This window comes from Guillardia theta (assembly GCF_000315625.1).
Source record: "Guillardia theta CCMP2712 unplaced genomic scaffold GUITHscaffold_22, whole genome shotgun sequence".
Taxonomy (NCBI): Eukaryota; class Cryptophyceae; order Pyrenomonadales; family Geminigeraceae; genus Guillardia; species Guillardia theta.
In genome coordinates, this window is record NW_005434652.1 from 634,091 (window position 1) to 661,242 (window position 27,152).

The 27,152-nt window shown below is 54.3% G+C and overlaps 7 protein-coding genes across 7 annotated transcripts in view; 2 read left to right on the forward strand and 5 right to left on the reverse strand.

Annotated features, from left to right (window-relative positions):
* Positions 1-897: 897 nt before the first annotated feature.
* GUITHDRAFT_162476 (hypothetical protein) lies at positions 898-2,088 on the reverse strand (the record flags this gene model as incomplete). Its single annotated transcript, XM_005835294.1, has 7 exons — positions 2,079-2,088; positions 1,978-2,031; positions 1,876-1,927; positions 1,341-1,812; positions 1,227-1,297; positions 995-1,050; positions 898-953 (listed from the first exon to the last, which is right to left on the reverse strand). The coding sequence occupies exons 4-7, from the start codon at positions 1,782-1,784 to the stop codon at positions 898-900; spliced, it is 627 nt and encodes a 208-aa protein (XP_005835351.1). The 5' UTR covers positions 1,785-1,812; positions 1,876-1,927; positions 1,978-2,031; positions 2,079-2,088.
* A 1,553-nt stretch (positions 2,089-3,641) lies between these two features.
* On the forward strand, positions 3,642-6,500 carry GUITHDRAFT_68804 (hypothetical protein; the record flags this gene model as incomplete). Its single annotated transcript, XM_005835295.1, has 1 exon — positions 3,642-6,500. A coding segment is annotated over one exon (2,859 nt), but the record flags the coding sequence as incomplete, so codon positions are not given.
* A 487-nt stretch (positions 6,501-6,987) lies between these two features.
* On the reverse strand, positions 6,988-8,872 carry GUITHDRAFT_105981 (hypothetical protein; the record flags this gene model as incomplete). The annotated part of the gene is made up of 12 exons (XM_005835296.1): positions 6,988-7,017; positions 7,063-7,118; positions 7,168-7,267; positions 7,310-7,367; positions 7,422-7,509; positions 7,555-7,640; positions 7,696-7,742; positions 7,896-7,933; positions 7,984-8,056; positions 8,341-8,397; positions 8,475-8,647; positions 8,692-8,872. 12 exons carry the CDS (start codon positions 8,870-8,872, stop codon positions 6,988-6,990), a joined length of 987 nt encoding a protein of 328 aa, XP_005835353.1.
* Positions 8,873-15,413: 6,541 nt separating this feature from the next.
* GUITHDRAFT_68756 (hypothetical protein) lies at positions 15,414-15,632 on the reverse strand (the record flags this gene model as incomplete). Its single annotated transcript, XM_005835297.1, has 1 exon — positions 15,414-15,632. One exon carries the CDS (start codon positions 15,630-15,632, stop codon positions 15,414-15,416), a length of 219 nt encoding a protein of 72 aa, XP_005835354.1.
* A 2,181-nt stretch (positions 15,633-17,813) lies between these two features.
* GUITHDRAFT_162477 (hypothetical protein) lies at positions 17,814-21,063 on the forward strand. Its single transcript, XM_005835298.1, has 10 exons — positions 17,814-18,276; positions 18,325-18,434; positions 18,485-18,581; positions 18,626-18,733; positions 18,786-19,517; positions 19,570-19,832; positions 19,883-20,018; positions 20,061-20,227; positions 20,273-20,779; positions 20,944-21,063. The coding sequence occupies exons 1-10, from the start codon at positions 18,245-18,247 to the stop codon at positions 21,039-21,041; spliced, it is 2,250 nt and encodes a 749-aa protein (XP_005835355.1). The 5' UTR covers positions 17,814-18,244; the 3' UTR covers positions 21,042-21,063.
* A 3-nt stretch (positions 21,064-21,066) lies between these two features.
* GUITHDRAFT_136881 (hypothetical protein) lies at positions 21,067-23,238 on the reverse strand (the record flags this gene model as incomplete). Its single annotated transcript, XM_005835299.1, has 11 exons — positions 21,067-21,138; positions 21,174-21,239; positions 21,285-21,325; positions 21,374-21,468; positions 21,651-21,697; positions 21,765-21,809; positions 21,856-22,035; positions 22,059-22,153; positions 22,206-22,416; positions 22,459-22,501; positions 22,544-23,238. The coding sequence occupies 11 exons, from the start codon at positions 23,236-23,238 to the stop codon at positions 21,067-21,069; spliced, it is 1,590 nt and encodes a 529-aa protein (XP_005835356.1).
* Positions 23,239-25,324: 2,086 nt separating this feature from the next.
* Positions 25,325-27,152, reverse strand: part of GUITHDRAFT_162478 (hypothetical protein) — a gene marked incomplete at its 5' end in the record, with an annotated part of 4,873 nt that continues 3,045 nt past the window's right edge. The window contains 10 exons of the mRNA XM_005835300.1: positions 25,325-25,427; positions 25,587-25,697; positions 25,763-25,803; positions 25,977-26,043; positions 26,168-26,248; positions 26,293-26,345; positions 26,402-26,462; positions 26,639-26,701; positions 26,760-26,792; positions 26,975-27,029. Of these exons, the coding sequence (XP_005835357.1) occupies positions 25,374-25,427; positions 25,587-25,697; positions 25,763-25,803; positions 25,977-26,043; positions 26,168-26,248; positions 26,293-26,345; positions 26,402-26,462; positions 26,639-26,701; positions 26,760-26,792; positions 26,975-27,029 (619 nt within the window). The 3' untranslated portion in view covers positions 25,325-25,373. The remainder of the gene's footprint in view (positions 25,428-25,586; positions 25,698-25,762; positions 25,804-25,976; positions 26,044-26,167; positions 26,249-26,292; positions 26,346-26,401; positions 26,463-26,638; positions 26,702-26,759; positions 26,793-26,974; positions 27,030-27,152) is intronic.

The window sequence follows — 27,152 nt, forward strand, 5'->3', positions numbered from 1 at the left end:
TCTGCTCTGGTCTGCTCTCCTCTGCTCCCTCGCCTCCTCCCTTACTCTCCTTATCTTTTCCCTACGTTTCTTTCATCCTTCCTTTCCTCTTCTCTCCTCCCCTCCCCTCCTCTTCTCCTCGCTCGATCCCTACCCTCTGCCCGAAACATATTTCGGCACGCGCGTAACGGATTTGATTGATTGCAACGGTTGTAACCGCCAAGCACGCACGTGAAGAAAGCCATGCAGGCAAGCGATCTTATATTCCATCTACTTGACTTGTCTCATCTACTTGACTTGTCTCATCTACTTGACTTGTCTTATCTACTTGACTTGTCTCATCTACTTGACTTGTCTTATATTCTATCAAAGCCAACATTATGACTTGAGTAAGTGTAAAGATGAGTGAGTGTGAAGCTTCTATCTTGATATCCATCTCAATCTTTTTACGCGAGAGACACTCTGTGGCGGCACGATTGATGTGTGTCGACTCAATTTTTACTCTCGCAAGAGACGATGCGCATATTGAGACTAGAACTGAATTGTAGTTTCTGTCTTAAAAATGTGCATGAAATCTTTCAGAACAATTTGCTGATTTTCTACCACTGATTTTTCTGCAGGAGAACGTAGAATATGTTTATTGGTTCGATGACGGCTGCACGGATGAGCTCCGATTCACTTTATTTTTCATGTGCGATTTGAAATACAAATGTAACTCTCAATTCTTGATCGATTTCCCCTTTGTTGTATGTACAAGCAATCCACAATGATCAACTCCGCCTGCTGTCCCTGCACTCTTTTTCCAGGCCTGCGCGCACACATGAACAAATTGACGTCGGGTGAAAATCCCACCAGATGAATACGGGTCAGAAGACGAAGTCTCTCGAGATTCAAGAAGGTTTTCAACCTGTTCATGTGTCAGGCTGCACGATAGCTAGTGTTGGCAGTCTCAGGACGACGCGAGTGTCTTTGAGCTGAATTGCAGAAATGGAAATGTAAACATTTGAAAACTCACAGAAATGCATCGCCTTGAACCATTCTAAACAGTAACTGGCAGCCATATTCCAGGATCTGATGGGAGCAGTCAGAGTAAACGAATCAATATCAATGCACATGAGCTTCTTTGCCGTGTGCGCATCCTGACTTCTGATCATTGCTTCAATCAATATGTCAACGGAACTACACCATACGTGAATGCCCGAGATGGTAACCAAAACATCACGTACTACTTGGTGTATTTTGGTGACCTCTGAGAGTCCTTTAAAGACTGGCATCCCTCAGCAGTGGCGCAAAGATTACAGAGAGCAGCAAGTGAGAACTGAAACCAGTCAGGATTCTTTCAAGCAAACAATAGCTTGCACCTCCCTGACGGCAGCGCTTTCCATGTGCAAAACGAGGTTGTCGAGCAACAGCCTTCCTGCACCAGCCTTGGCACCAGCAATTGTACTGTTGAAAGAATCGAAGAAAAGCGCAGAGAGAGCTTGAGCTCCGGCCACAACTGCAGGTTCCTCCTTGTTGTGCTCGTGCGAACCCTGAGTGATCATCTCGATGGCTCTCAGATCCAAGAATTCCGATCTACGCTTGTTACTCTCTTCGGCTTCCACGACTCGCACGAGCGAGTTACAAGCTTCGGTGAACACCTTGCTGCTGTGAAAATGCTGGTGCATAATCTCCATCACGACCAGGGAGTCTCCACTGCGAATAGCAAGTTGCAAGTCCCAGTCCCAGTCGCTTCGCCCAGGGGCTGCAGGGATCACAACGTTCAGAGTCGAACCCCCCGCCGCTCCCTTAGGCACTTCGACCATGACATCGCCTAAGTTGAGAATCTTCAACCTGACATGCGAGTTGGTCAGAGTCTTCATGCATCCAAGCGAGAGGACCACCGGAAGCTCTGACCTTCGCTCAGCCCGGCAGGTACCACTACTGCATGGTTTCTCTCTACTTGCCCCTGTCGCCCATACTTGAAATCTCCATCAGAAAGCAATACTTTTACCGAACCTGCCTGAGCGGAGATCCGGTTGACAGGATACGATACTCGCGCAGCATGGTTCCCTTCATTAAGTTCAGAACGCGGAGAAACTGAAAGCATGCACAGAAACCATTTCCTGCAGAAACCCCGACTTGTTACATTGCGGAAATTCTTTGTCCTCCGATCCATGCGAACCATTTGCGTCGTCAGCTGCTAACATCTTAGACCTGTGAATCAATGCTGCTTTTCGCTTTGTCTGCGATGACCCTTGACTTTATGTAGAGAGGCACAGCAACTAGCTGACCTGTACGCTAACGAGGTGGAATTGATACTCTTCTTGAAATGATCTCTTGAAATGATATCAGATGGGAGCGATTATCATCTTGAAGCAGATCAACCATCTTTGATTTGCCTTCTACGAGCCCATCACTATCGCGACCGTCTGGGCCAGGGCACGTGAGCGTCAATGGCTAGGAGAGCGAGTTCTCAGTTGCTAGCACCTTTCTCCGTCAGCGTCTGAGCCATGCAGGACATGGCCAACATCACCAGCACCCGCTGCATCGCATATGCGCCTACTGCCACAAGCTCATGCTCTACGATGCTGAGAGCCTGCGGGCTCCCGGTCCTTTACTCAAAGTTAAGTTAAAAATCTTTACTCTACTACTCCAGGGTGGGTAGTAATTCATGGGGATGATAGGGGTACTAGTCTAGGGTGGGCTTGGAGGCCAAAACCGCACGTGTGCAATGGCAAGTGGGACGAGGACGGCGACGCTGGTGAGTGAAAGAGAAGAGATGAGCTGCTTGAGCTCCATGTTGTCTCTGTCTTCCTCCTTGCTGCTCCTTTCTTGCAAGATGTGGTTCACCGCATCGAACTCCTGCATGTTCTAGGACACAAGCCCCTCATGATGACCTCGTTGACGCTAGGTCGCGGTGCTCCTTTTTTGCCATCTGCAACCCGCGGGTACGAACGTCTCCATGCCTGCATGAAGTCTTGATATTTTCCTCTTCAGATGCTCACTCTGAATCCGGGGGGCCGAATGTCATGGCAGCGAGAGGACGAGGAGGAACGCGGGGGGGGCTGCGCGGTTCGGTCCGAGGGATGCGCGGCTTGAGGGGGGGGCCGCCGAAGGGGGAGGTCGGGATGACAAGAGGATCTTCATGATTGTAATACTGACATGTGCTTGATAGATCCATGCTCAACCAGCGCCCAAGAAAACCGCCGAGCCAGCAGTCTCACAGAAGGTGGAAGCCTCGTTGATAGACCAGGTTGCCTCCATTTCACTTCACAAAGAAAAGCCGTCAGGTCTTGGAGCATCTTGTACTTCTTCTCGCCTCACACGCTGCAGACTCCAAGACTGAGCCTTGTCCTGACCTCGTCGAGAAGATCATCTCATGCACGCGTCCCGAAGAAAAGCAGCCGCTCATCGACGGGTACGTGGAGACGTTGCGACGTGAGGGGCTCGGAGTCCTATCCAAGGATGGAGCGCTGGACGTCTTGAAGGCTGCTCTTGATGAAGGTGCGAGGAGAGAAAGGCCCCGGTGCTCCCCCTTATGAAGTGAAGCAGGAGGGAAGGTAGGAGCTCGCAGGCAGGCTGCCCTTGAGCTCGTCTCAGCCATCGTCAAGGCTTTTGGAGGAGCTGCGAGTGAGTGTCTCATCAAGTCACAAGAGCCGTCTCCTTCCTCTGACCTTGTTCTAGATGCCTGGATGTTTCCACTCCTTGACCTCGTCATCGACAGCATAGGCCATAAGGTCTCCGCCGTCAGCAGCCTGGGGCTGGAGGCATCGAAGCTCATTGTGGATGGGACTCATCCAGAGTCCTTCCGCCTCGTCCTGCCCTTCTTGACAAGAGCCTGCCAGCATGACAAAGCCAAGGTGAAGCTGTTCGGCATGTCGACCATCAGCGAGCTCGCGGAAGGAAGGTGCTCTACTCAAGTCGCAAACGACTTGTACGAGCTAGTCCCACTCCTCACGGTGAACATGTGGGATTGCAAGGACGAGGTGGTGGAGGCAGCAAGGCGATGCCTCGAAGTCTGCTGCGTTGCGGCCAACAATCGTGACCTCAAGCCGTTCATCCCCAAGCTCATCAACTGCGTCCTGCACCCCGAAAACGTTCCTGAGTGCGTTCATCAACTTGCTGCGACCGTCTTTGTGCAGGAGATCAAGTCCCCGGCTCTCGCCGTCACTGTCCCTCTGCTCGAGCGAGGCCTCAACGAAAGAGACACCGTGATCCGCCGCAAGGCGTGCACCATCGTCGAGAACATGTGCAAGATGATCGACCATCCCGAGGAGGCGATCGCCTTCATGCCCAAGATCAAGCCCATGGTGAGCAGGGCGGCGGAGGAGATTCCAGACCCTGAGGCTCGCGGAGTCGCCGGCAAGACTCTCAAGACGCTCCTTGGCATCGAAGAGGCGGCGATCGAGTCGCGGCAGCTGAACCCGGAGGCTGTCTTGGAGATCTGGGGGTCTGTGTTCCCAGCTACTGATCCTTCTGAGAAGAAGTTGGGGTACGAGGAGGCAGTCGCGCACGTGTGCAAAGTGTGCTCTAGTCTGATCACCGATCGCAACTTCGAACACGCGACGTGGCGGGAGGTGCTCGAGGAGCACATGAAGCCCTTCGCTCCCATAGCCCAGGAGGCGAGCGATCAGCTAAGAGACCTGTGCTACCGCGAGTCGCGACCCAAGGTGGCGGAGGAAGACTGGGACGAGGAAGGCGAGGATCTCTGTAACATCGAGTTCTCGCTGGGCTATGGCGCAATGATGCTGCTGACCAACACGCGGCTGCACATGAAGCGTGGGAAAAGGTACGGCTTGTGTGGGCCCAATGGATGCGGCAAGTCGACACTCATGCGGGCGATTGTGAACGGGCAGGTTGACGGGTTTCCTCCTCCCGATAAGCTGCGGACGGTGTATGTGGAGCATGACATTCAGGGGGCAGACGTGTCGAGCTGTGTCATCGATTTCGTGCTGTCGGACCCGCGGCTGAAGGAGGAGTCGCGGGATGAAGTGACTCGCGTCCTCAAGAGCGTTGGTTTCACCGACGAGCTCTTAGCCAAGTCCATCCAGGCGCTCAGCGGAGGATGGAAGATGAAAGTAGCGCTTGCTCGGGCGATGCTGCTCAAGGCGGACATCCTGCTGCTCGACGAGCCCACGAACCATCTGGACAAGAACAACGTGCAGTGGTTGGAGGAGTACCTGACGTCGCTGCATAACGTGACGTCGATGGTAGTGAGTCACGACTCGCGATTCCTCGATCGTATCTGCACGCACATCACGCACTTTGAGAAGAATCGCAAGCTCAAGACCTACCGGGGGAACCTTGCGGAGTTTGTGCGGCAGAAGCCCGAGGCGAAGGCGTACTATGAGCTGGCGAGTGAGGAGGTGACATTCACCCTGCCGGAGCCAGGGTTCCTAGAAGGCGTCAAATCCAAGGGCAAGGCCATCCTCAAGATGTCGGACGTATCGTTCGCCTACCCCGGCAGCTCCAAGCCAACGGTGTCGAAGATCAGCCTACAAGCGTCGTTGCTGTCAAGGGTGGCTGTCGTGGGCCCTAACGGGGCAGGCAAGTCGACGATCATCAAGCTGCTGACAGGGGAGCTGAAGCCTGACAGCGGGACCGTGTGGAAGCATCCCAACATGCGCATCGCCTACGTTGCACAGCACGCGTTCCACCATCTCGAGAAGCACCTGGACAAGACGCCGAATGAGTACATCCAGTGGCGCTACGCGGGAGGGGAGGACAAGGAGTCGCTGACAAAGGAAGGCAAAAAGGTGACGGAAGAGGAGGAGGAGCAGATGAAAAAAGTGCAGATGATCTGGACTGATGATGGAAACGTGGAGAAGCGAGTAGTGGAAGAGATAATGGGGAGGAGGAAACTCAAAGGAGGCTACGAGTACGAGGTCAAGTGGGTTGGGTTGCAGTCGGACAAGAACTCGTGGCTCGAACGGGAGAAGCTTGTCGAGATGGGCTTCACCAAGATGCTCAACCGTGTCGACGAGCGCGAGGCCCTGCGACTCGGAACGTCGGGAAAGGCACTGACTGCCAAGAACGTGGAGGATGTGCTGGGAAAGATGGGGCTGGAAGCTGAATTTGCGACTCACAACAGGATCCGAGGGCTGTCGGGAGGACAGAAGGTCAAGGTGGTGCTGGCAGCGGCAATGTGGGAGGACCCGCACATCCTGGTGCTAGACGAGCCGACGAACTACCTCGACCGCGACTCGCTCGGGGCCCTGGCGACGGCGATGAAGACGTACGGAGGCGGAGTGATAATGATCAGCCACAACCATGAGTTCACGCGGGAGGTGTGCACAGAGACGTGGATATGTGAGGAGGGGCGACTGAAACGCGAAGGGAAGAGCTTCACTGACGACGTCAAGATAGTCGCGCCCACCAACAGCTTGTTCACGGGAGAGAAGAAAGAGGTGAAGGACTCGTACGGGAACACCATTCAAGTTGAGAACCAAGTGAAGCTGACGGGGAAGGACCTCAAGAAGTACAAGAAGATGAAGGAAGCGAGGAAGAAGCGAGGAGAGGACGTCAGCGACTCCGAGTGATCTGCCTCTCCTTCGCGCTGTCTGTACCATCACCATGTCATATTCCTAACCTTGCCGTCTTGTTAAAACGCCACCATGCTGTAGCCCTACCACACCTGCTCGCTCGTTCCATCCTTCTCCTCTCGTCTCTCCTGCGCATCCCATTCTCTTTCTCATCTTCGCCCTCTCAGGCTCTTCCATCTTTTCCTGCACTGCAGGCGCAGCAGCAGCAGCAGCAGCAGCAGCCAGAGAAGAAGATGCAATCGCTCCCACAGCGGCCCGTCCTGTCCGGCAAGCTTTGCGATCGCTCCCTCCTCCTCACCTGAGCTAGATTGGCCGTGAGCTCTTTCAGCGGTCGGGAGTGACATCAGTTTGGAGAAGACAAGCGAGCAGTCTTCTCGGAAGGCATCGTCCAGGCACACGCATCTTCCTTGCAGCAAGCATAAGTTGCTGGGGCTGCAGCCACGTGGACAGGAAGAGAGGGGTTCTAAGCTGCCGCAGCGAAGGCCTAGGAGGGACCCCGAGCAGGAACATCGTCCTGCCTCAAAAGTTGAGCAGCAGCACACGCAAGCAGCAGATGCACCGCTCGTCCTGTTGCAAATTCCTCTCCATCCGCAGCTGCCGGGACAATCCCTTGCACTGAGTTGTGGATTGAGCATAGCCAGGTTTCCTATCACCACTTCCCCACCTGGTGCAAGAGCCGTTGCAAGCTGCCGGCATGAGCTCGCAAGCGATTCCCGAGAAGTTTCCATAGCATGCGCATCGCCCTGTCTGCGGGTTGCAGTCTCCTACTCATACAGTCAATGTCTTCCTCCTTGCTGTTCTCGTACCATGTCCACTGCACGGGCTGACGTGTCCTCCGGGGCACACACGGCTGCAGGTCCTGCCCTTCCTCCTGCCTGTCAGTCTCCGCAACTCAAGTTCTCGACGTATCTCACGCACCCAGAAGCCGCTCCTCTCGTTGCAGCGGCAGCGTCCCCGCTCGCACTTGCCACGAGCACAAGGAGGTTCACAACGATGAAGCCACGGCCTGTCAGACAATGAGAAGCAGGCGAGGAGAGAGCAGAGTTCGCACTCCCAAGTTGAGCCCGTGCACTGATGGTCCCAAAAAAACTCGAAAGTTGTGCCGTTTGCTTCTGCACTTGGCTGCAGCACTTTGATCTGAGCCTAGGAATCAGCTGGAAGAGAGAGAGGAGCACGAGACCTCCCATCGCACCCTCGCCATTCCCTCCTCCTTGCAGTGAGAACGGATGTGAAAGACGTCTACCGCCGGAGTCAGCCACCCTGAAGATGAGGAGGCAATCAACATTGAGCATGTGGGGATAAGTTTGAACACTCGCCAGAGCTCGGGAGGGTGAGAATGGGGTCGAGAGCCTGGATGAGATGAGAAGAGCAGCTGATCGACATCGAGCATACCGAAGAACTTGAGGAGATGGTCATGGAATACTCTACATCTTCCAAACGCAATGAAACAAGTGAAGGAACTTTGACCTGAAACTCTCACCTTGAGACTCTGTCCACCACATGCACTCCATCTCTTGATGGGCTTGCTTCTTGCGAGGCAGCATGCTTAGATCCTGCGAGTAGGCTCAACCATGGCACTTGCTCGCACAGATGTCAGACTTGAAGGGAGGTGACTTTTCCCTGGCGGATCAAACTTTGCTGCTGCAAGCGACCACATCGTAGATTTATGGCGGGAACCAAAGAATTTGACGAGGACCAGCGGGAGGAGGAGAATTGGAGGAGAGACGACGAGCAGTCATCTCCCGTGTATCCGTCATGGCAGTCGCAAGAGGCAGTGAGAGGGTCACAACGCCCTTGGAGCAACGTCATCGCGAGGGTGCACAAGGAGGCGGCAGACCATGGCCGCTGCAAGGCTTTCCGTGACCTCCGGGACAATCGCGACTGCAGTCAACGCCTGGAGACATCTCATCTGCATTCCTCCTCCTCCTCCTCCTCCTCCTCCTCCTCCTCCTCCTCCTCCTCCTCTCGCACCTCCATAGCCAGCCCAGCACGCACATCTCCCGTCTGCCGGGTTGCAGCTGCCGCGCAGCGAGCATGGTGCAGCTTGTCCTCCAGGGCAGACGTGCTGACAGTCGGGGCCATAAAAGCCATGCGCACACACGCATACAAGACCGCCGCAGCGACCATGCCCCGAACACCCGCCGCTGCAACCCACCATGACCAAGCGAATTTGACCTTTTTTTAAAACCATGGCGCAGAGGGACAGGAGGGAGAAAGTAGAGCGAGGAGGTCATAAAGATAATCATCATGGTGATGGTGATGGTGGTGATGATGATGATGATGATGATGATGATGGCAATGATGATAATCATGTCAACGAGGATCATGAAATTCAAAATCATGAAGATGATGATCATCATCATGATCATCATGCTCATGATGGAGCGGAGTTGAAATGTTCTTGATCGTAAGTAGGATGATAGCAATGACGAGGATGATCGTAGTTGTGAGAATAAAGTTGGAGGAATATGGCTGAGATCGATAAATAAGAACAAGAAGATCAAGAGTGGAAAGAACTTGAAGTATTGCTGATCTTGACACCGGTGTGATGCTGGTGATGCGAAGGGCCAGAACGGTTGAAATTTTGTTGTGAAATTTCTCACTTGTTTTCATTCGCGAAAATTGTGACAGCAAGGAAAATCATACAAAAGCCAAGCATTGATCACTGCACTAAGCTGTGCGTAAGATATGTCCACAGTAAATGTTTAAAACTATCATGCGAACGTAGTCCATAGTCTATACAACAAACTGTCTGTCAGCAAACAAACTGGAATCAAGTGGAAAAGATACTGGTAATGTAGCTGATTGATCTTCTTTAAAGACTTGTCGTATATAACTCGATTCTTCATATGCTGGCGAGGCATCATGTAAGTTCAGTTGCTATCACCCTCAAACTCAACATACATCACAGTGTCCGTGGTTGAAAATCTTGTTCCAGCAGCTTTCAGTCCAAGGCATTACCGGACACCAAAATCAAGTCAATGGATGCGATGATTGAATATGACATGACTGCTAAGAATAGAGAGGCAAAATCACACAAAGAAACGAGGCAACCGGAAAACGTGATACATCATGCTCACACTAGCATATGATCCATCATCCTCACAGTGATATGATCCATCATTCGGCCATGTTGCATGTTTCGCGTCTTTTCTTTCACCTTCCAGTCGCGTCCGCGTCTCTTCCGCTCCTTCCGCCCACCTCGCCGAGCATTCCGAACATCAGAAATAGATCCGTTACTCTCTAGCAACAGACTCATTGCAGCCGTTATTTATAAACCGCCGGGCCTGACGGCGAGTCACTCAGCGGCCGGGACTCAGTCCTCGGACTCGCCGGGCCCGAGGCATCCGATCCGAGCCATCCGACGGCGATCCGAGGTCGTGTGTTTGAGCCGCGTTTGTTGCTGTGTTCCGTAATGACGGAACACAAGTTTGTAGCAATGCCCACGGACCCGACCGATGCCGGGGAGGAAGCAGGCGAGCTCGGACCAGCAGCAAGCACCCCAGTAGTATTAAGTTCCAGTGGTGTCGAGCTCTCCGGAGGCACCCGACGTCACAGTGAGGGACGGAGACGCCTCGCCAGCTCCGCGCCGGTCGTCGGCGCCACTCGAAGTGTTTCCCCAATCGGAGTCGGAGACCGTCTCCTCGGGCGACTCGACAAACGGTCCGACGGTCCGAGGAGGAGCTGTCCTCTGAAGTGCTTGCGCCCGCAAGGGCGTCATGCGCCCGTCTCAGCAGCAGGGCCGTCATCAGGCACGAAGTGCCGACCAAACGCCGCATCCTCACACTGGAGGATCAACTTGCCAATCTACTGGGGTTGCTCCCCAACCTTTTTGCTTTGTTTTGCTTGAGGCACTTTTTACCTTCTGCCGTCGAGAACGAGGATCCCCGACTGTATCGATGACGCTCTGAAGACCAGCTTCGTTCAGCATCGACCGAATCGTACGAGTAAGGTAAAAAAAAAAAAAATACAATGGATTTACTGGCAGAAGGTAAAAAGTGCCTCAAGCAAAACAAAGCAGGAACAAGCTAAACCTCCTGGCACACAGCGCACAGCGAGAAGCTGCACAATCACACACAAAACACAAGCCCGAAAAGAACCAGCACTGCTGGCACCCAGACGCGGCAGCGCCAGCCCAAGCGCGAAGCCGCGCAGACAAGCAGCCTATTTTATTCCTCCTGCATGCTCCTGCTACTTGTTGCTTGATTGCTTGACCCTTCCCTTAGACGCGGTGACCCGGAGGCAGCCGACTGACCACTGTCAGTCGAGACGTCCGCTGCCGCCACAAAGCGGGCGGGCCGCGGACGGAGAAAGGGCAGCCGCCGACAAGGAGCCGGCGTCGCCCGGGGGTCCGCCTGGGGCAGCGGACGGAGGGAGGCTGGACACAGGAACACGGTACCGCTCGAGGTAGTCCTCCTCGCTAGCCTCCGAGTCAGCGGTAGCCGAGTCAGCGGGACTCGGGAGCCGCCCGTGACGGCGGCGACGCCGCAGCAATGCCCAAGGACCGGCGTGACCCGACCGATGCCGGGGAGGAAGCAGGCGAGCTCGGACCAGCAGCAAGCACCCCAGTGGTGTCGAGCTCTCCGGAGGCACCCGACGTCTCTGCGCGTCTAAGGGATGTTATTCCTCCTGCATGCTCCTGCTGCTTGTTGCTTGATTGCTTGACCCTTAGGCTGCTTGTCTGCGCGGCTTCTCGCTTGGGCTGGCGATGCCGCGTCTGGGTGCCAGCAGTGCTGGTTCTTTTCGGGCTTGTGTTTTGTGTGTGTTTGTGCCGCTTCTCGCTGTGGACTGTGTACCTGCCGGTTCAGCTTGTTCCTGCTTTGTTTTGCTTGAGGCACTTTTTATCTTCTGCCAGTAAATCCTATATCTCACAGAGTGAGGGACGGAGACGCCTCGCCAGCTCCGCGCCGATCGTCGGCGCCACTCTGGATGTTTCCCCCATCGTCAGGAGTCTGAGCCTGCTCCTCTTCCGCGACCTACGCTGTCCCTCACCTCTGCGAGCGAGCGCCAAAGACAGTTGGCGATTCATCAGTTCACTGCGGGTGACCTTCATCGGGCGGTACGGACAGGGATGAACGCTCGAGGAGGAGTAGTCATGGCATATGCAGCGCGATGTTTGCGAATCTTCTCAGACGCTGCAACATGGAGGGCGTCGAGGTTGACCTCCCCCACTTGGTCAGGTCGGCAGAGCTACCAATGTAAGGGTGGACCAACGTCACGTCCGCCATCAAGCCCTCGTACTGCTCGGACCCTCGATCGCGGATTCCAGGGATGTGGATATCGCCCTTCATCTTGCGGCCATGAGGATGGGAGGGTAGATATAGGATTTACTGGCAGAAGATAAAAAGTGCCTCAAGCAAAACAAAGCAGGAACAAGCTGAACCGGCAGGTACACAGTCCACAGCGAGAAGCTGCACAATCACACACAAAACACAAGCCCGAAAAGAACCAGCACTGCTGGCACCCAGACGCGGCATCGCCAGCCCAAGCGCGAAGCCGCGCAGACAAGCAGCCTAAGGCTCAGGCAATCAAGCAACAAGCAGCAGGAGCATGCAGGAGGAATAAAATCCCTTAGACGCGATACCCGGAGGCAGCCGACTGACCACTGTTTTGACCAGCACTTCCTCTCGTCTCACCCTCGAGCGGTATTTCTCAAGCGCCAGGTGGACAGAGAGGTCAAAGCGACGAATCTGTGATTGGACCCGCGGGAGAAACGGAGAAGACCCCTGGAGGAAGAAGCGCAGCTTCTGGAGATGGCTCGCCCTCACCAGCGTCTTGAACATGAAGCCATGCTGGACGAGCCCGAGCTTCGAGAGCTCTTCGTTGAGGGTAGAAACCTTCGCTCGGAGCTGACTAGCATGAAATCCATCCGTGCCGATAGGCAGGCCGCCAAGTGTAATCCCGCCAGTGACGACCTCGAAGTGAAGAAGTTGAGTCTTGAGACGGCGCTTAAGGCTCTTCTTCAGCTGCGAGAGATCAGGGTGTTGATGCCAGGAGGGGATGTAAACTTTCGACTCGCGAGGTTGAATCTCTAGCTTCAGATCAGCTAACATGTACTTCTTCATAGCGGACGTAGCTGCAACGGCATCCTCGAGTGGACCGACAAGCACGACGTTGTCAGCATAGGCCAAGACTCGAACAGAGGGAAAAAGCTCTGCGATATGGAGGAGCAGGGGGTGGATACTGTGGCAGAAAAATACGCTGGAGGGGACATCGCCCTGACAGACGCCCGAGGTACACTGAACGGAGGCTGACTGACTTTTCAGTCGAAGGTCAGCAGAGTCTCCATAGTAGCTGGAGAGGTAGGAGGCGAACAAACGGAGATGCTCGCAAGAGGGCAAGCGAGCGCCTTCAGTGATGCTCCCATCAAAGTAGTCGCGACTCGCACGTCCCTCGATTGCATCGAAGAGAGCCTGGCGGTCGAGGATGGTACCTGCCGTCGAGAACGAGGATCCCCCACTGTATCGATGACGCTCTGAAGACCAGGAGCACGTCGGACACTGGCAGATCGGCATGCCATGGAGATAGCAGTCGAGCATCTGAGCATAGCGGTGCGGGAAGGCCTTGAGGGGGTAGTAGCTCGAGACTCGCATCGGAGAGTGGCTCAGGTCTCGCTCAGGAAAATGAGCGAAGATGGTAGACTGCAAGACCCTATCCTGCGACTTGAGCGAGTGTGTCCTGCGGCTGTGCAAGGTGAGGATATCACGCTGCTGATCGGTCAGCGCAGCGCGAGCATGCACATGGCGAGGGAAGACGCGCATGACAAGAGGAGTCACATTTCGCTGCGCAGGGGGAGGAATGAAGTGCTCATGAGACGAGTCGACGAGAGCGCGCAAACCAGGGATGTGTACCACAGATGCCGGGGGGCGTCCTGCGTCATCAGGCACAGCAGCCGGGGCAGGTGGGATCGCCGCGCCATCTGCAGCCGGTGCAGGAGCCTTGACACGACGGTAGAGGATCGCTCCAGCATTGTGAACGAAGTCGTGCGCCTCAACGAAGAAGGTCGCCAGAGGATGCTTCTGGGCACGGAGAGATCTCGAGCAGTGAACGTCCAGGCTATGAGGAGAGGTCAGCGTCCGGGAGATGGGCTGGTCAGAGTACCAAGCGAGGAAGGGACGTAGGATTTACTGGCAGAAGGTAAAAAGTGCCTCAAGCAAAACAAAGCAGGAACAAGCTGAACCGGCAGGCACACAGTCCACAGCGAGAAGCTGCACAAACACACACAAAACACAAGCCCGAAAAGAACCAGCACTGCTGGCACCCAGACGCGGCATCGCCAGCCCAAGCGCGAAGCCGCGGAAGCGAGCGATAGCCGTATAGTAAACAGCGGGGTGTAGACCCTCAGAGGGCGTGAACTCGTCCCCTCCTCGACTATGCGGAAGCTCCCGCTTGAACCTCGCAAACTCTAGCAGGTCGGGATGCGCGGCGAGGTACTGCGAGGAAGGCCAGCGGTGGTATTTCTCAAGCGCCAGGTGGACAGAGAGGTCAAAGCGACGAATCTGTGATTGGACCCGCGGGAGAAACGGAGAAGACCCCTGGAGGAAGAAGCGCAGCTTCTGGAGATGGCTCGCCCTCACCAGCGTCTTGAACATGAAGCCATGCTGGACGAGCCCGAGCTTCGAGAGCTCTTCGTTGATAGGCAGGCCGCCAAGTGTAATCCCGCCAGTGACGACCTCGAAGTGAAGAAGTTGAGTCTTGAGACGGCGCTTAAGGCTCTTCTTCAGCTGCGAGAGATCAGGGTGTTGATGCCAGGAGGGGATGTAAACTTTCGACTCGCGAGGTTGACTCGCTAGCCTCCGAGTCAGCGAAAGCCGAGACCAACACCGTCCGTGACGGCGGCGACGCCGCAGCAATGCCCACGGACCGGCGTGACCCGACCGATGCCGGGGAAAGAAGATGGATGTACTGGCAGAAGGGGAGGAAGCAGGCGAGCTCGGACCAGCAGCAAGCACCCCAGTGGTGTCGAGCTCTCCGGAGGCACCCGACGTCACAGTGAGGGACGGAGACGCCTCGCCAGCTCCGCGCCGATCGTCGGCGCCACTCGAAGGGTTTCCCCCATCGGAGTCGGAGACCTCCGGCGAAGACGCGTCGGACTCTGGCAGATCGGCATGCCATGGAGATAGCAGTCGAGCATCTGAGCATAGCGGTGCGGGAAGGCCTTGAGGGAGCGAAGATGGTAGACTGCAAGACCCTATCCTGCGACTTGAGCGAGTACGTCCTTCGGCTGTGCAAGGTAAGAATATCACGCTGCTGATCAGTGAGGGCAGCGCGAGCATGCATATGGCGACGAGAGAGCTCTTCGTTGAGGGTCTCCAGGAGACCTTCGCTCGGAGTTGACTGGCATGAAAACAGGGGGTATAGGATTTACTGGCAGAAGGTAAAAGTGCCTCAAGCAAAACAAAGCAGGAACAAGCTGAACCGGCAGGCACACAGTCCACAGCGAGAAGCTGCACAAACACACACAAAACACAAGCCCGAAAAGAACCAGCACTGCTGGCAAAGCTTGCAAGTGTAATCCCGCCAGTGACGACCTCGAAGTGAAGAAGTCAGCAGTCTTGAGACGGCGCTTAAGGCTCTTCTTCAGCTTCGAGAGATAAGGGTGATGGTGCCAGAGGAGAAGGAGGAGGAGGTGGTGGTGGAAAGGAGAAATCAGGAGGCCTAATGGAATGAGAAGGAGACGCGGGAAGTCACATGTGCGACTGCAGCATAGTCTTCGATGGGTTAATGACAATCATATTGTAAAAATGTCAAACACACAATCACAATCATATGAAACAATGGAAGTAAACATGTCAAAAACTTTCATCTTATCTCTCCATTGGTCAGCAAACAGAACGAATCCAATCATCAGAGCTCTACTCCTTACCACTTCCCTCGCTCTCTTCTCCTCCCCTCCTGCTTCCCTCCCCTTCAACGCTTTACCCCGCACATGTCGCAAAACTCCTCGAAGCTGATCTTCCCGCTCCCGTCCGTGTCGTACCTCGCAAGGTACTCCGACAGTCGCCAGGGGGGCACCCAGATCCCGTTGAGCATCAGGCACAGCCCCAGCTCGTACTTGTCGATCGTCCCGCTCCCGTCCAGGTCGTACCTCTGGAAGGCCCGCCGGGCCTCGTTGAGGGGAGAGAACATGTCCTCGTAGTCGAAGTCCTCATCCTCGTCCTCCTGATCCTCCTCCTCGTGGTGGTCGTACTCTACCTCCTCCAGCTCTGCCGCACCCGAGTTAGGCCTCGTCGACTCCCCTCCCTCAGCCTCGCACTTTCATCCCTCCTCCTCGATTCTCCCCATCCTACCTTAATCCCCCCCCCCCCTTTTTCCCTCCCTCTCCCTCCCTTCCTCCCTCCCTCACCGTGATCGTTGGGATCCGGCAGGTCCTCGCCGTCGTCGTCGTCGGGGGTGAAGTCAGTGTTGGTCAGCCCTCTGATCGCGTACTGTCCAAGAAAGTTGAAGTCCGGGTTGCATACTGACCTTGCAGTCATTCTCTCCCTCCTCCTCCTCCCTTCTTCCTCACTCTCGCTCTCCCTCGCTCTCCCCTCCCCCTCCCCTCCTCTTACTGTAGTCATACGGAACGTACGCATAGCCACGGTCTCCCCACCTCTCGCCCCAGCTGCCCCGGCCCACCCCCATGTCAGTCTCTTCCCGCAAGACCGCCTCTCTCTCTCTCTCTCTCTCCCACCCTCACCTGTTCCTCACGATGAATACTCGCTGCCGGTCGCTATAACCCACGATGAGCATCGCGTGCAGCCCGTGCTCCGCCGACTTGGGGTCAGAGGGGTCGGGAGTCTTGATGATGCCTCCCGGCCCGGGGCGGAAGAAGGCAGCCGTCAGCTTCAGCCCAAAGACGATCGGGTACCCGTCTGCCAGACACTCCCGCATGGCCCCGAGCTCGCAGGGGACGCGGATCGCCTCGGAGATCTTGTACTCCATCGCCTGCTCGAAGCACTCGTCCGTCGGCTTCTCGTTCACGTTGCCCAGGTCGAAGGGCCAGCGGTTCTCCAGGCACGCCCCCTTGAGCTGCAGCGACTCGATCGCTCCTCCCAGCGTCATGCCCTCGTCCTTGGGCTTCAGACTCGTGCTCTCCCCGAAGGACGCCTGGTCTCGCTTCCTCCCGACGTAGTAGATGAAGAGCCGCGAGATGTCTCCCGGCGTGTCGTTAGTCTCCATCGCCCGCCGCTTGCAAATGTACTCGTACGCTCCTGCGACTGCCCCGGGGGTCAGAACCTCCAATCTACCTCCCGTGCTCGGCTAGGCTAACGCTGCTCTGGTCGTGGCGTGTATCGTCTGCTAAGGCTGCCTGCTGCCTCGTCTAGGACGGGCGTATGGAGAGGAGTAGGGGTTACCTGCGTTGGCGCAGCAGCTGTTGGACTGGCTTTGGTCCTCGACGGCGGTCATGTAGGGGCGGAGGTCCACTTTCTCAGGGACGGAGCCATCTCTTGAGGAAGACCAGTCGATGACCTGAGGAGGAAGAAGAAGAGAAAGAAGAGTCAGGAGCTAGATTCTTGTGAGGTGTAAAGGGAGCAATGAAGATTGTCTTTCAAGGGTCCTCGAGATTCTAGCCATGCGAGGGTGTCACTGGATATCAAGTGACAGATCCGTTGAATGCCTTGAAGGCGAGCAGGCTGGGGAATTGCGAGGGATCGAGCGAGAGAGTCGTAGGGAGGTAGAGTAGCAAATCAAGTGCACTGGAGGGAGAGGAAGGAAGACAAGGAGAGGGAGAAAGAGGAGGATGGTATGTGATAGCAGGTGGCAACAAAGAGCTTGCGCAACCTTCTCGGGGTCTCGAGCTTGAGCCTTCATGCCTCTGTTGGCGATCACTCGCCCGTCAACTACGACGCTCTGCTTCCCCATCCCGACGGTGTCTGCCGCTGCGCTTGCTGTTATGACAAATTTGTCTCGTAGGAGAAGAGCTAGTGATATATTGCTGCCTATAGATATCCATAGGAAGATCCTCTGAGGTGAGCTTGCAGCGCAATCCTGGCTCCTTACCTCAGAACTGGCAGGAAGCCGCTGAGCGGCGGCATCGTCTCGGACTCGGAGTTTCTGCCACGGTGAGCCCAGCGGCACTGCGGGGCTCCGCGTATCCGGCAGCGGCCGCTGCCCTTTGAGGAGTCTCCGAGGCTGTTTCTCCTCGGATGTGGCGCCCGGCGCTCCGCTCAGCGGCTGCGGCCAGGGGTTAGCCGCGGCTCGCCGCCGGCCCGGAGCCGGTCGGCCTGTACATTATTACGCACTCGGGCCCCGGCCCCACCCGGGTGACCTCCCCCGGACCGGTACGAAGAGCTCGTTAGGTCCCTCCACCAACGGCTATGCGTGTTGAGCGATGGCAATGGCAGAGGGAGAGCATGGTAGGGGGAGACGTGTAGAGAGCGAGGAAGATCGAAAGAGAGGAAGAGCCAGACAGACAGACAGACAGACAGACAGACAGACAGACAGACAGACAGACAGACAGACAGACAGACAGACAGACAGACAGACAGAAGTGAGGCCCGGCAGGAGGGGACGGTAGTTGACAGTAGTAGAGTTCAGGAGGAGAGTAAGCGAGAGGTGGGAGGATTAACTAGAAGTGTGGGAGAGTAATCCTGCAAGTGAGTGGATCAATCGATAGAGAAAGAGAGAGTGAGGCTCAGCAACCAGGAGGACGAAACTTTCAAAGTCAACGGGGTTGGATAGGACTCAACATTTAGTATTCATAGCACGCTAGAAGCCGCACATGAAGATTGCATCTTAACGACAAACCTCGAGTCACCATGATTCTTCGACCTGCTCCGCAGCGAAGCAAGTGAGAGAAGTCTCTTGATGTTTGTGTGGAGTGACAGTCACTGCTCAGTTATCCGTTTGATCCGGACAACCCTCTTCCCAAGGGAGTCCAGCTCTCTCCTGCTGACCTGCGAGCCAAGTACTACAAAGTGATCGACCCCGAGGCGAAATTTTACAGCGGTGAAAGCACAAGCTGCTGCTGCACGTTGATGAAGTTTTGAATCTTTCAGGTGATCCAAGATTGCACCGAGACCGGAGAGAAGAACGAGACCCCAAACGGACCATGCTGTTCCAGAAACTCCGCTCTAACAGCCAAGAAGTCTTTGAGTATCCGTTGAGTGGCTTTGAAGTGTCGATTGATTCAATCGCAGCAAAACAAGGAGATATCTTATCGAAGAAGTCGCTCGAGGGAGATGGTACGGGAAGGAGCATCGCGATGAAATCTTGGAGATGACAGCCGCACCATCCACTCGATCATCGTGAGAATATCTTCTCCCTTCCAACTCCATCTTGACATAGGATGTGCTGCAGGAATGATTCGGGTAACGACATGTTTGCGATCCTTTCAAACCAGTTTGGCAGAAGCTATGTAGGGCGAAAGCTTCCTCCTCGCAAAGATTTCATCCAGGCAAACAAGCTTCTGCAAACCAGAAAGTCAGAGAGTACCAAGCCTCCTGCACACCGAAGCTCTTCGAGTGCATCAACTCACGATCATAGGAAGCTTGAACGACTCATTGATGAAGCCTTCGACAAGAATGCGGCACCAGCTGTGATAGAATGGTTGAAGAAGAAAGCTAATGTTGTGGAACGAGACTCTCTCACAAGGATTCTTGAGTCGGTAGACAAGAAGCGGTCTTCAAAGATGAGTCCACATCAGCAGGCTCTTGCTCAAGCTCAAACTTTGAGGAAACTTCAACGCACTCAAGATTCTGATGTTTCAAACCTAAAAGAAAACAGAATTCCTTCTCTGCCATCCCACGGATCTGGAACACATGAAAATCAATCTGCCCAGAATCCCGAGGCAAGCTTTCCTGTAGTGTCTGCGTCACCCAAACATGTTGTACAGACAGAAGTCATGGAGGAACCACGAGATCAAGGTGCAAGTACCTTTTCGATGCCCCCCAAGTCAGGGGAGATCCCCCCCCCTGAAAGAAGAAAGCAAGGTATTTATCCGTTTGACTGGAAGCCGTCAAGGAGAGTCTTGGAGCTCAAGACAAAGCTACAAGAGATTCTGTCTTCTAAGCATCGCCAGCTCAAGAACTCGTGAGGGCACTGCCGCGCTTTGATTCTGAGAGTGACTTGCCTTGCCTGGCAGCTTCCGTAGGTTCGATGAAGATCACCGGGGAACGCTGGACCTCAGCGAGCTTTACAGAGTGATGGTGGAGGAGTCCGGCATCGAATGCACCCGAGAAGAGCTTGAAGAATTGTGGGATTTCTTCGACAGAGATCGAGATGGTGTGGTCAAATATTCAGATTACGCAAAGACAATGGGAAACGATGCATTGGATGAAAGAGATTACTTTCAGATTGCTCAGCGAAAAGCAGCTGGGCGCTACAATGAAGCGGTGAAGTTCTACGGTGTGGGATTGAGTTACGTCTCTCCAATATCCGCTGACCCCAGACCGCAGCGAATGTGAATGAACAAGACCAAGCACATGTCTTGAACAAGAATTCCGACACAGCAAAGTTTGCCAGTGAAAATCCCGAGCTTCTCAAGAAGTACATCAAGAACGTCGAAGAAGTTCACACTGGGCACAACTCACTGTATGTTGCTTCGACTCTCGGTACTCGACTGACAGCCTTCAGGTTCACGCTGCCCAACAAGAAGCTCGGGTACTACCCCTGCGAAAAGCCGAGACGGCCCGGCAAGACAAGCGTCGGCACCAGCCTCCACAGTTTCCGCGTGGAGGTGGCGGAGAGACTGGTGAGCAAGCATGGCTCGATTGAGTCAGCGTTCCAGGAAGCTGTGAGAGGTGAAATGAGGGCCCGAGAGGTTGACAGGCTGATGGAGCTTTCAGGGACCGGAAGGGAAGGAGTCAGCCAGTACAGCTTCGCCGTCCTCCTCAACGAGCTTGAGATGGACGCCGACGAGCTGCTCACTTTCCAACTCTTCGACACGTTTGACCTTGACTATGATGGCGAGCTGAGCTGGGAAGAGTTTGACAACTGCTTTAACAACCTGGACAAGACGACGAGAGCATGGATGACCCAGGAGAGCGACTCAGACATCTTGTTCTACGACGTGAAGCAACCAAGTCACAATATCGACAGCTCTTCTGCTCTCGCGACAATTTTTCGACCCAGAAAAGATGCTGCACGGAAAGGAGAAGGAAGGAGAGGAGCGGAAGATAAGCGCAAGGAGCACATGGCCCCTCCTCGGCCCCTGACTGCCCTGAGTGGCACCGGCAGGTTTGACGCTGAGCACCTCACTGGGGTTCATGCGCGTGCATCTTCATCGCTGGAAAGGCTTCAGGAGACACAAATACGTGAAAGCCCCTCCTCTCCTCCTCGCAAGCTCAGACAGCGTAAGTGCCTTCGCCTTGCTCTCCCTTCCTCTTGCTCTCCCTTCCTCCTGTCTCTCCCTTCCTCCTGTCTCTCCCTTCCTCCTGTCTCTCCCTTCCTCCTGTCTCTCCTCCTCTCATTTCGAGCCTCCTAAACCTGCCTGGCCCTTGTGACTGACTTGCATCAGACGTGCGGTCCCGATCTCTCTCGACGAGTGTCAGTCAGCCGCATCAAGTCACGAGGGAGAAACGGATGAGACCACTATCAGCGATGAATGAATTTTAAGATCAACTTCATCATTCCCCTCAGCTTATCCTTCGCGCAGTACCATGTTGATGTCTCCGACTATGTTCACCGGCCTTTTCAACAAGTCTGTCATAATCTGCTTGCAACGTTAGAGCTTGAAAGGAAGTGAACCATCAGCACCGCTTCCGTTCCTCGCTGCATACTGCGAGTGTTCTGTATCAAGGCAGACAACTTGGGCTGAGGGAAGCATTTCAAAGGCAACCATAGACAAGCCAAACAGACCTGCAATTCTCTTATGGTCTCACCAAGCTCCTGTCGTTTCCCTACAGAAAAGTTCAATCTCGCATGATATTAGTTTCTGATGTGCGTACTTTGGCAATCTTCAATGCAAGCTTCCAGCTTGCAGGCGTTGCTTCTCCGCATCTCGAGTGACGAGACGAGCCTCTCACGGAATCTCTTGGAGCACCTAAAGTGTCTCCTTAAATCACCCTCATCTCACACCCTCGGCATGCCTGAGCATAATCAGCTGTTGTGTAGTCGGAGAATTGATCTTGTTGAGAAGTTCTTCGATCGACTTTCTACAACTTTTAAGAGTTTTAGACTCTCTCTCCTCCCCTCCTTCCCATCCTCCGTATCTTCTCAACTTACGATTGCAAAAAGCTCTCGGTCTCCTTGTCGAGCTCAGCTGGTCTCTTCTGCAACACCTTCAGTCAGAGGAATGCGCATGGCACACGACAGCTATGTCTCTGTCTCTGGTCGTACCTCATCTACGACCGCAATGTACTCGGAAGATTGAAGTTCAGAGATCTTGCAGCTTTCTATGAGAAGAAGCAAATCCATTTGAAAGCCTTACCCGAGCTCGGACAAACGTGTGGATCTCCATGATGTCGTTGAGTAGTTTGCTTCTCAACGTCAAACACGAGAGCATGCAGTAGATGAAAGCATCACCTTCTTGAGGTGTTGGTCTTGAAAATCTCTCCGGGAGCCATCTCATCTTCTTTCTGATCAAACAGAACGGGACTCCCGTTAGATCCTGGCAGCAAACAACAGGACGACCTCCATCGCCGCTCCAACCGCACAGTCTTCCTCAACAGTGATGTCAGCCATGTCCGCAATCTCTCCCCAGTCAATCTCTGCTGCTTGCTCGACGTCTGTCGGATACCGAAGTCAGCACAAGAGCAGCCAGCTAACAATTCATCTGACCTCCTTGAACAGCCTCCGAGTCCCCCCAATCGATTCCTCCGTCTCCAGCTGCTTGTTCAGGCTCACCCCAGTCGATGCCGCCAGTCTCTTCCTGCTGTTGCCCAACGTCCAAGTCACCCCAGTCGATCTCAGCAACGGCAGAAGGCTCGACGTCATTCACAAGGCTCTGCATGTCCTCCAACGTCACTGCGTCCTCGGCAAAGGCGATGCTCTGATGACGAGGTCAAGCAAGGGAGCAAGTTACAAGCTTCACCTCCATCTGTTGTAGCGACGGAAGAGGTTCTTGTGTGATTTTGCTGAAATATCATGTCATGAACGAGCTGTCACAAACGTCTAACCTCAAAGATGGCAGCAGATCTTTCAGTTCCGAATCCTTCTCTGTGATGTATCTCACGTAGCAAACATACAGCTCACAAGCTCTCCGAATTTCATCTGATTTTGCTGTCTCAATCATCTCCAGATAGAGCTTTGGAAGCTCTTCTGATCGCTTCAGCAGTTCTTTCATCAGATTGCCGCCCTCGATTCCAAGTTTGAGGCACTCAGCTTCGAACCTCGCCTTGTATTCTCCCGCACCCCGCTTGTATTCGTTTTCCTTTCTATGGAGCTCTTGCTGTTGTCTTGTGCATTGCTGGATCATCTTCTGGATCGCAGGGATCTCGAACTGAACGTTCTGCGCCAGCACCTGCGCGGCTTCGGCAAGGTGCACGTTGTCCTTGTGGTAGAGGGAGAGGATGGTCTCCCATTCTTTGGTCGCCTGGTTCTTGTACTGTCCAAGCCAGTTCTTCTGCGAGGTGTCTTTGTCTGACGTGAGGATGTCCCGCAGCTTCCGGCACAGCAGGTAGTTCACCTCCTTGACGTTTATCCCCTCCTTCACCTCCGCCAGCGCCTCGTTCTCCGGCAGCCCTTCCAGCGCTCTCCCCACCTTGTCTTGGATGGCCTGGAGGGACGCGCGCCAGTCGTCGCGGATCATCTGCCGCTCCTTCAGCCACTCGCGCATGCGCGCCAAGTTCACATCCAGCGGCTCCTCCGCCATGCCGGCCTCTTAAAAAAAAGAAGAAAAACAAAAAAAACAATAAAAACAAAAACTGATCGGCAAGAAACACTAGGAAGAGAGATGCAAAAAAGAAGATGGCTGAGGGTCATGTATCGGGGTATGGCTTCTGGTATTAGTCTCATACTTATAACTTCCTAAGGGTTTGGCGAACTCTCTTTCAAAAGTTTCAATCGTTTACGGTGCCGTGGTGCGGTGAGGTGGGGGGTCGTAAAAGACTGGGGGGGGGGTGGGGTAGTAGACCAACGTGCCCCACCTGTCCAGATGCAAATGAAAGACAAAAGTAGGGTAGAGTGGAGGGCTAGGGGGTAGGGTAGGTATGCGATGTTGGTCAATGGGGCTGGGGGCTGCATGCCGACAAAATTCTGGGCAGTACATGCTAAGAAGATGTAGGGAAGCGAAACAGAGAAGAGAAACAGAGAAGAGAAACAGAGAAGAGAAACAGAGAAGAGAGACAAAGAAGAGAGACAGAGAAAAGAAACAGAGAAAAGAAACAGAGAAGGGAAACAAAGAAGAGAGACAGAGAAGAGAGACAGAGAAGGGAGACAGAGAAGAGAGACAGAGAAGAGAGACAGAGAAGAGAAAGAAAGGAAATAAGACGAGGGAAGGGGAAGAGGAATGAGGTAAGAAGGGGAAGCGATGAACGAGGAAAGATCGACCAATGCAGTCGAGAGAAGGTAAACGAAGATTTGAAGATGGAAGAGATAGGATGTTCTGAAGGAGAAGGGAAGGGTGGAGGGATAGATCAACGACCACAGACAGTGAGAGAAAGACCGTGAGAGAAGAGAAATGGAGAGCATTCTCAGTTGAGGGGCCAAGGAGCAACTGAAGGTTCCCTGAAGTTTTCTAGTTGCTACAGGTTCATCGATCACTGGTTCAAGTCGGAGTCATGTGAGGGATAGGGCCTCTCCTAAACCATGTTGAGCTCCAACAGCCTTTGGGCCGACATGAATAGAGATACCAAGACGCGGAGAGCCGCCGCCACCGAGGCTGCTCAAAGCAGTGAAGGGAACTTCTATCCTCCTATTCTTGGCTGTGCGTTGGAGGCAAGACCGTGTGAAGAATGTGCTTCAAACCATCCATGCCCCGCCTTGATGGCATCCCTCAACATCGCAGAGCGCGACAATGCTCTGATAGCGGCAGATGACACAGCAGAAGGCGGCAGTCATACTTCAAGTGGGGTCAAGCATGTGGTCGCGCAAAGCGAGCGAGTGAACCAGGAAATGTTTGGAAGAAGAGACAATGAGGAATCTCCTTCTTCTCCTTCTCCTTCTCCTTCAACAGCTTCTGCTCGCGTCAGCGCTTGGTTCTTGCCCTCGCCTTTGCAGGCAGGCAGACCTTGTGTAGCGTCATGCGGGCTCTCCTCTAAAGACGCCAAGTCAACGGGGAGGAAGTGGAAGTCTCTTGCGCGCAGGCTGATCTTCAAGCGCGGCGATGAGCGTGCGATCCGGGCTGAGCGAGTAGCGATCAACCGAAGGTGACGAGCTTCACGCTGAGGAGAGACTGAGATTGCGACAGGCCTAGTAGCTGCTGGATCATCGCCAACCGACTGGTGTTTGATGTAACCCTCTTTCTACATCTCCATCCTGCTGGGCCTCAGGTGTAATGTCTTCCCCTCTCCCTTCCTCTCCTCGTCTCTTCCTCTCCTCGACTCTTCGTTTCCTTTGTTCTTACCCTCGCCTTGTGCTTCTGGCGATACTGATCAAGACGTCAGGTGCTGCTGAAGTACTCAGGGAGCGACTGCTCGGAAGACTTCATCCTGCACTCTGCTAACGCCAAGGTGAGGAGGGCGGGAGGGTGGAAAAGAGCGGAAGGGAAATCATGGAGGCATGAGATGATGTGGGAGGCGATGGGGAGGAAGCGTTTTCACACTGGTCGCAGCTGATGTGGAGCAAGTATGCCATCGGGGTACTACAAGAATGTGAGGAGGAGAAGGAGGAGGAGGAGGAAAGCAATCGATTTCTCAAGGGAAGACTAGCGGCGATACGGAAGATGCACGAAGCGCACAAGCACATAACTAGCTGAAGTGAGCAAGTCGGTACACGCCTGATGACACTCGTCTCGCTTTCGTGTCAGGACTTGTTTTAAATCCTTGCATACGATTCGATCCCCTTGTTTCAGAACCTTTCAGCGACTATGATGTGACGAGGTTTGCTGCCGCATGCGTGCACCTGAAAGGACTCAGGAGAACAACAAAAGGATTCAAGCGAGGGCAAGAGAAAGAAAGGCAAGAGAAAGGAAGGCGAGGGAAGGAGAAACAGGAGGGCAAGAGAATTGAAAGCAGGTGAGGTGAGGAGGGCAAGGAGCAGCAAGTGAGAGAGCTCTGAAACCTCCCACATCATCTTCATGCTGGTCTCGACATGAGAAGTAAGGAGACTGGTGGCAAAGAGCGGCAACCGCTCTCGTTCTCTTCCTAGCAGTCTCTTCATCTCCCTCATCTCCTGTAGAGAAGCCAGACGAGAGGTCAGAAGGTAGTCGCCAGCCAACGAAAGCAATCAGTGATCACCTTCGTCTTGCGGCATAACTTGGTCGCAACATGCGCATAGTCTGGGGCAGGATTAGAAAGCAGCAGGATGAAGAGGGAAGAAGGAGCGGAAAAGTGAAAAGAAGAGGAACCATGGAAAGAGGGAGAGAACGGGGGGAATGAAGTGAAAGGGCGAGCCGAGAAAACAGAGGAGAAGGGAAGAAGGCGAGGAGGAGGAAGGTAGCTGATTGCTCACCGTCTAAGTTTCTGACAAGCGAGACGTTACTCATTCGCACCGAGCGGATCAAACCGCCCGCCACCCTCTGAGTGACAACTGAAATGAGCGGCAAGAGAGGAAGAGTTGCAAAACCAAAGGAGAAGAGAGGAGGGTAGCAGGGGGTTGCGAGACAGCAGAGGAGGAGATAGAGTCTCGCACTAGATGAGCACCTGAGCGAAGTTCTCTCCGGGAAGGCTGAGCATGGGGATCCCAGCCCACAGCACGTCACCCCCAGTCGTGTGCGCGTTGAACTGCTTGCAAGACTCAACGAGGGAAGGGAAGAGGAAACCATCACAAGCGGCGTGTCGAGAAAAAGATCCGCGTGACTCTTAGCCAGCAGCTCAATATCTGCAGCATCCTCTCACCTTTCCCCTGCTCCTCTTCTCCCCATCCCTATGCTCAACCTTTAGGGAATTTGGAATGAAATACGAGCCGATCTTCCTTCACCCCTGCCGCAGCTGCTTCCTAGTTCAACAGCGATGAAGATTAGCCGATAGGTAAGACAAGATCGAGCTGAAGGGAGAGGAGTGGGGGGTGAGGGGACAAGGAGGGAGGGAGAGATAGGAGATAAGGAGGGTGAGAGAGGGAGAGGGAGGGAGAGGGAGAAAGAGAGGGGGGAGGAGGTTGGAGTCCAGCATTACCTTGAGCAAATATTTGCTTGCAGCCTTGGAAAACTTGAGGAGCCAAAGTTTCGACTTAGGGACCTGAGCAAGAAGAAGCGATTCAACGGACACGCGAGAGAGGGGGGGGGGGCATACGGACCTGCCTCATGACTTCCATCCACACGTTGAAGATCTGTTGACTGCGTGAGACGATCTCGACAAGGGAAGATAACCGGATGGTCGAGAAGTTGAAGGAGACGGCGAGGAGAAGAAGACTTTCAAGTAGAGGGGAAAAGCCAATGGAGAGGGCGGGAGCAGAAAAAGCATGAGGAAAACAATAAGGAGGAGGAGGAGGAGGAGGAGGATGTGTGTGACCTTTGGCTCGATCTTGTAGAGCTGATTGAAAGAGGCGAGGATAATGTCGTCCTCACTGATGTTCCAACAGTGAGACAAGAAGGCAAGAGAGCAGGAGGGAGGAGTAGCGGTTGAGGAAGAGGAAGAGAAGATGGATGCTAGGGAGGGAGAAGGTAGGGAGGAGCAAACGAACGCTAAC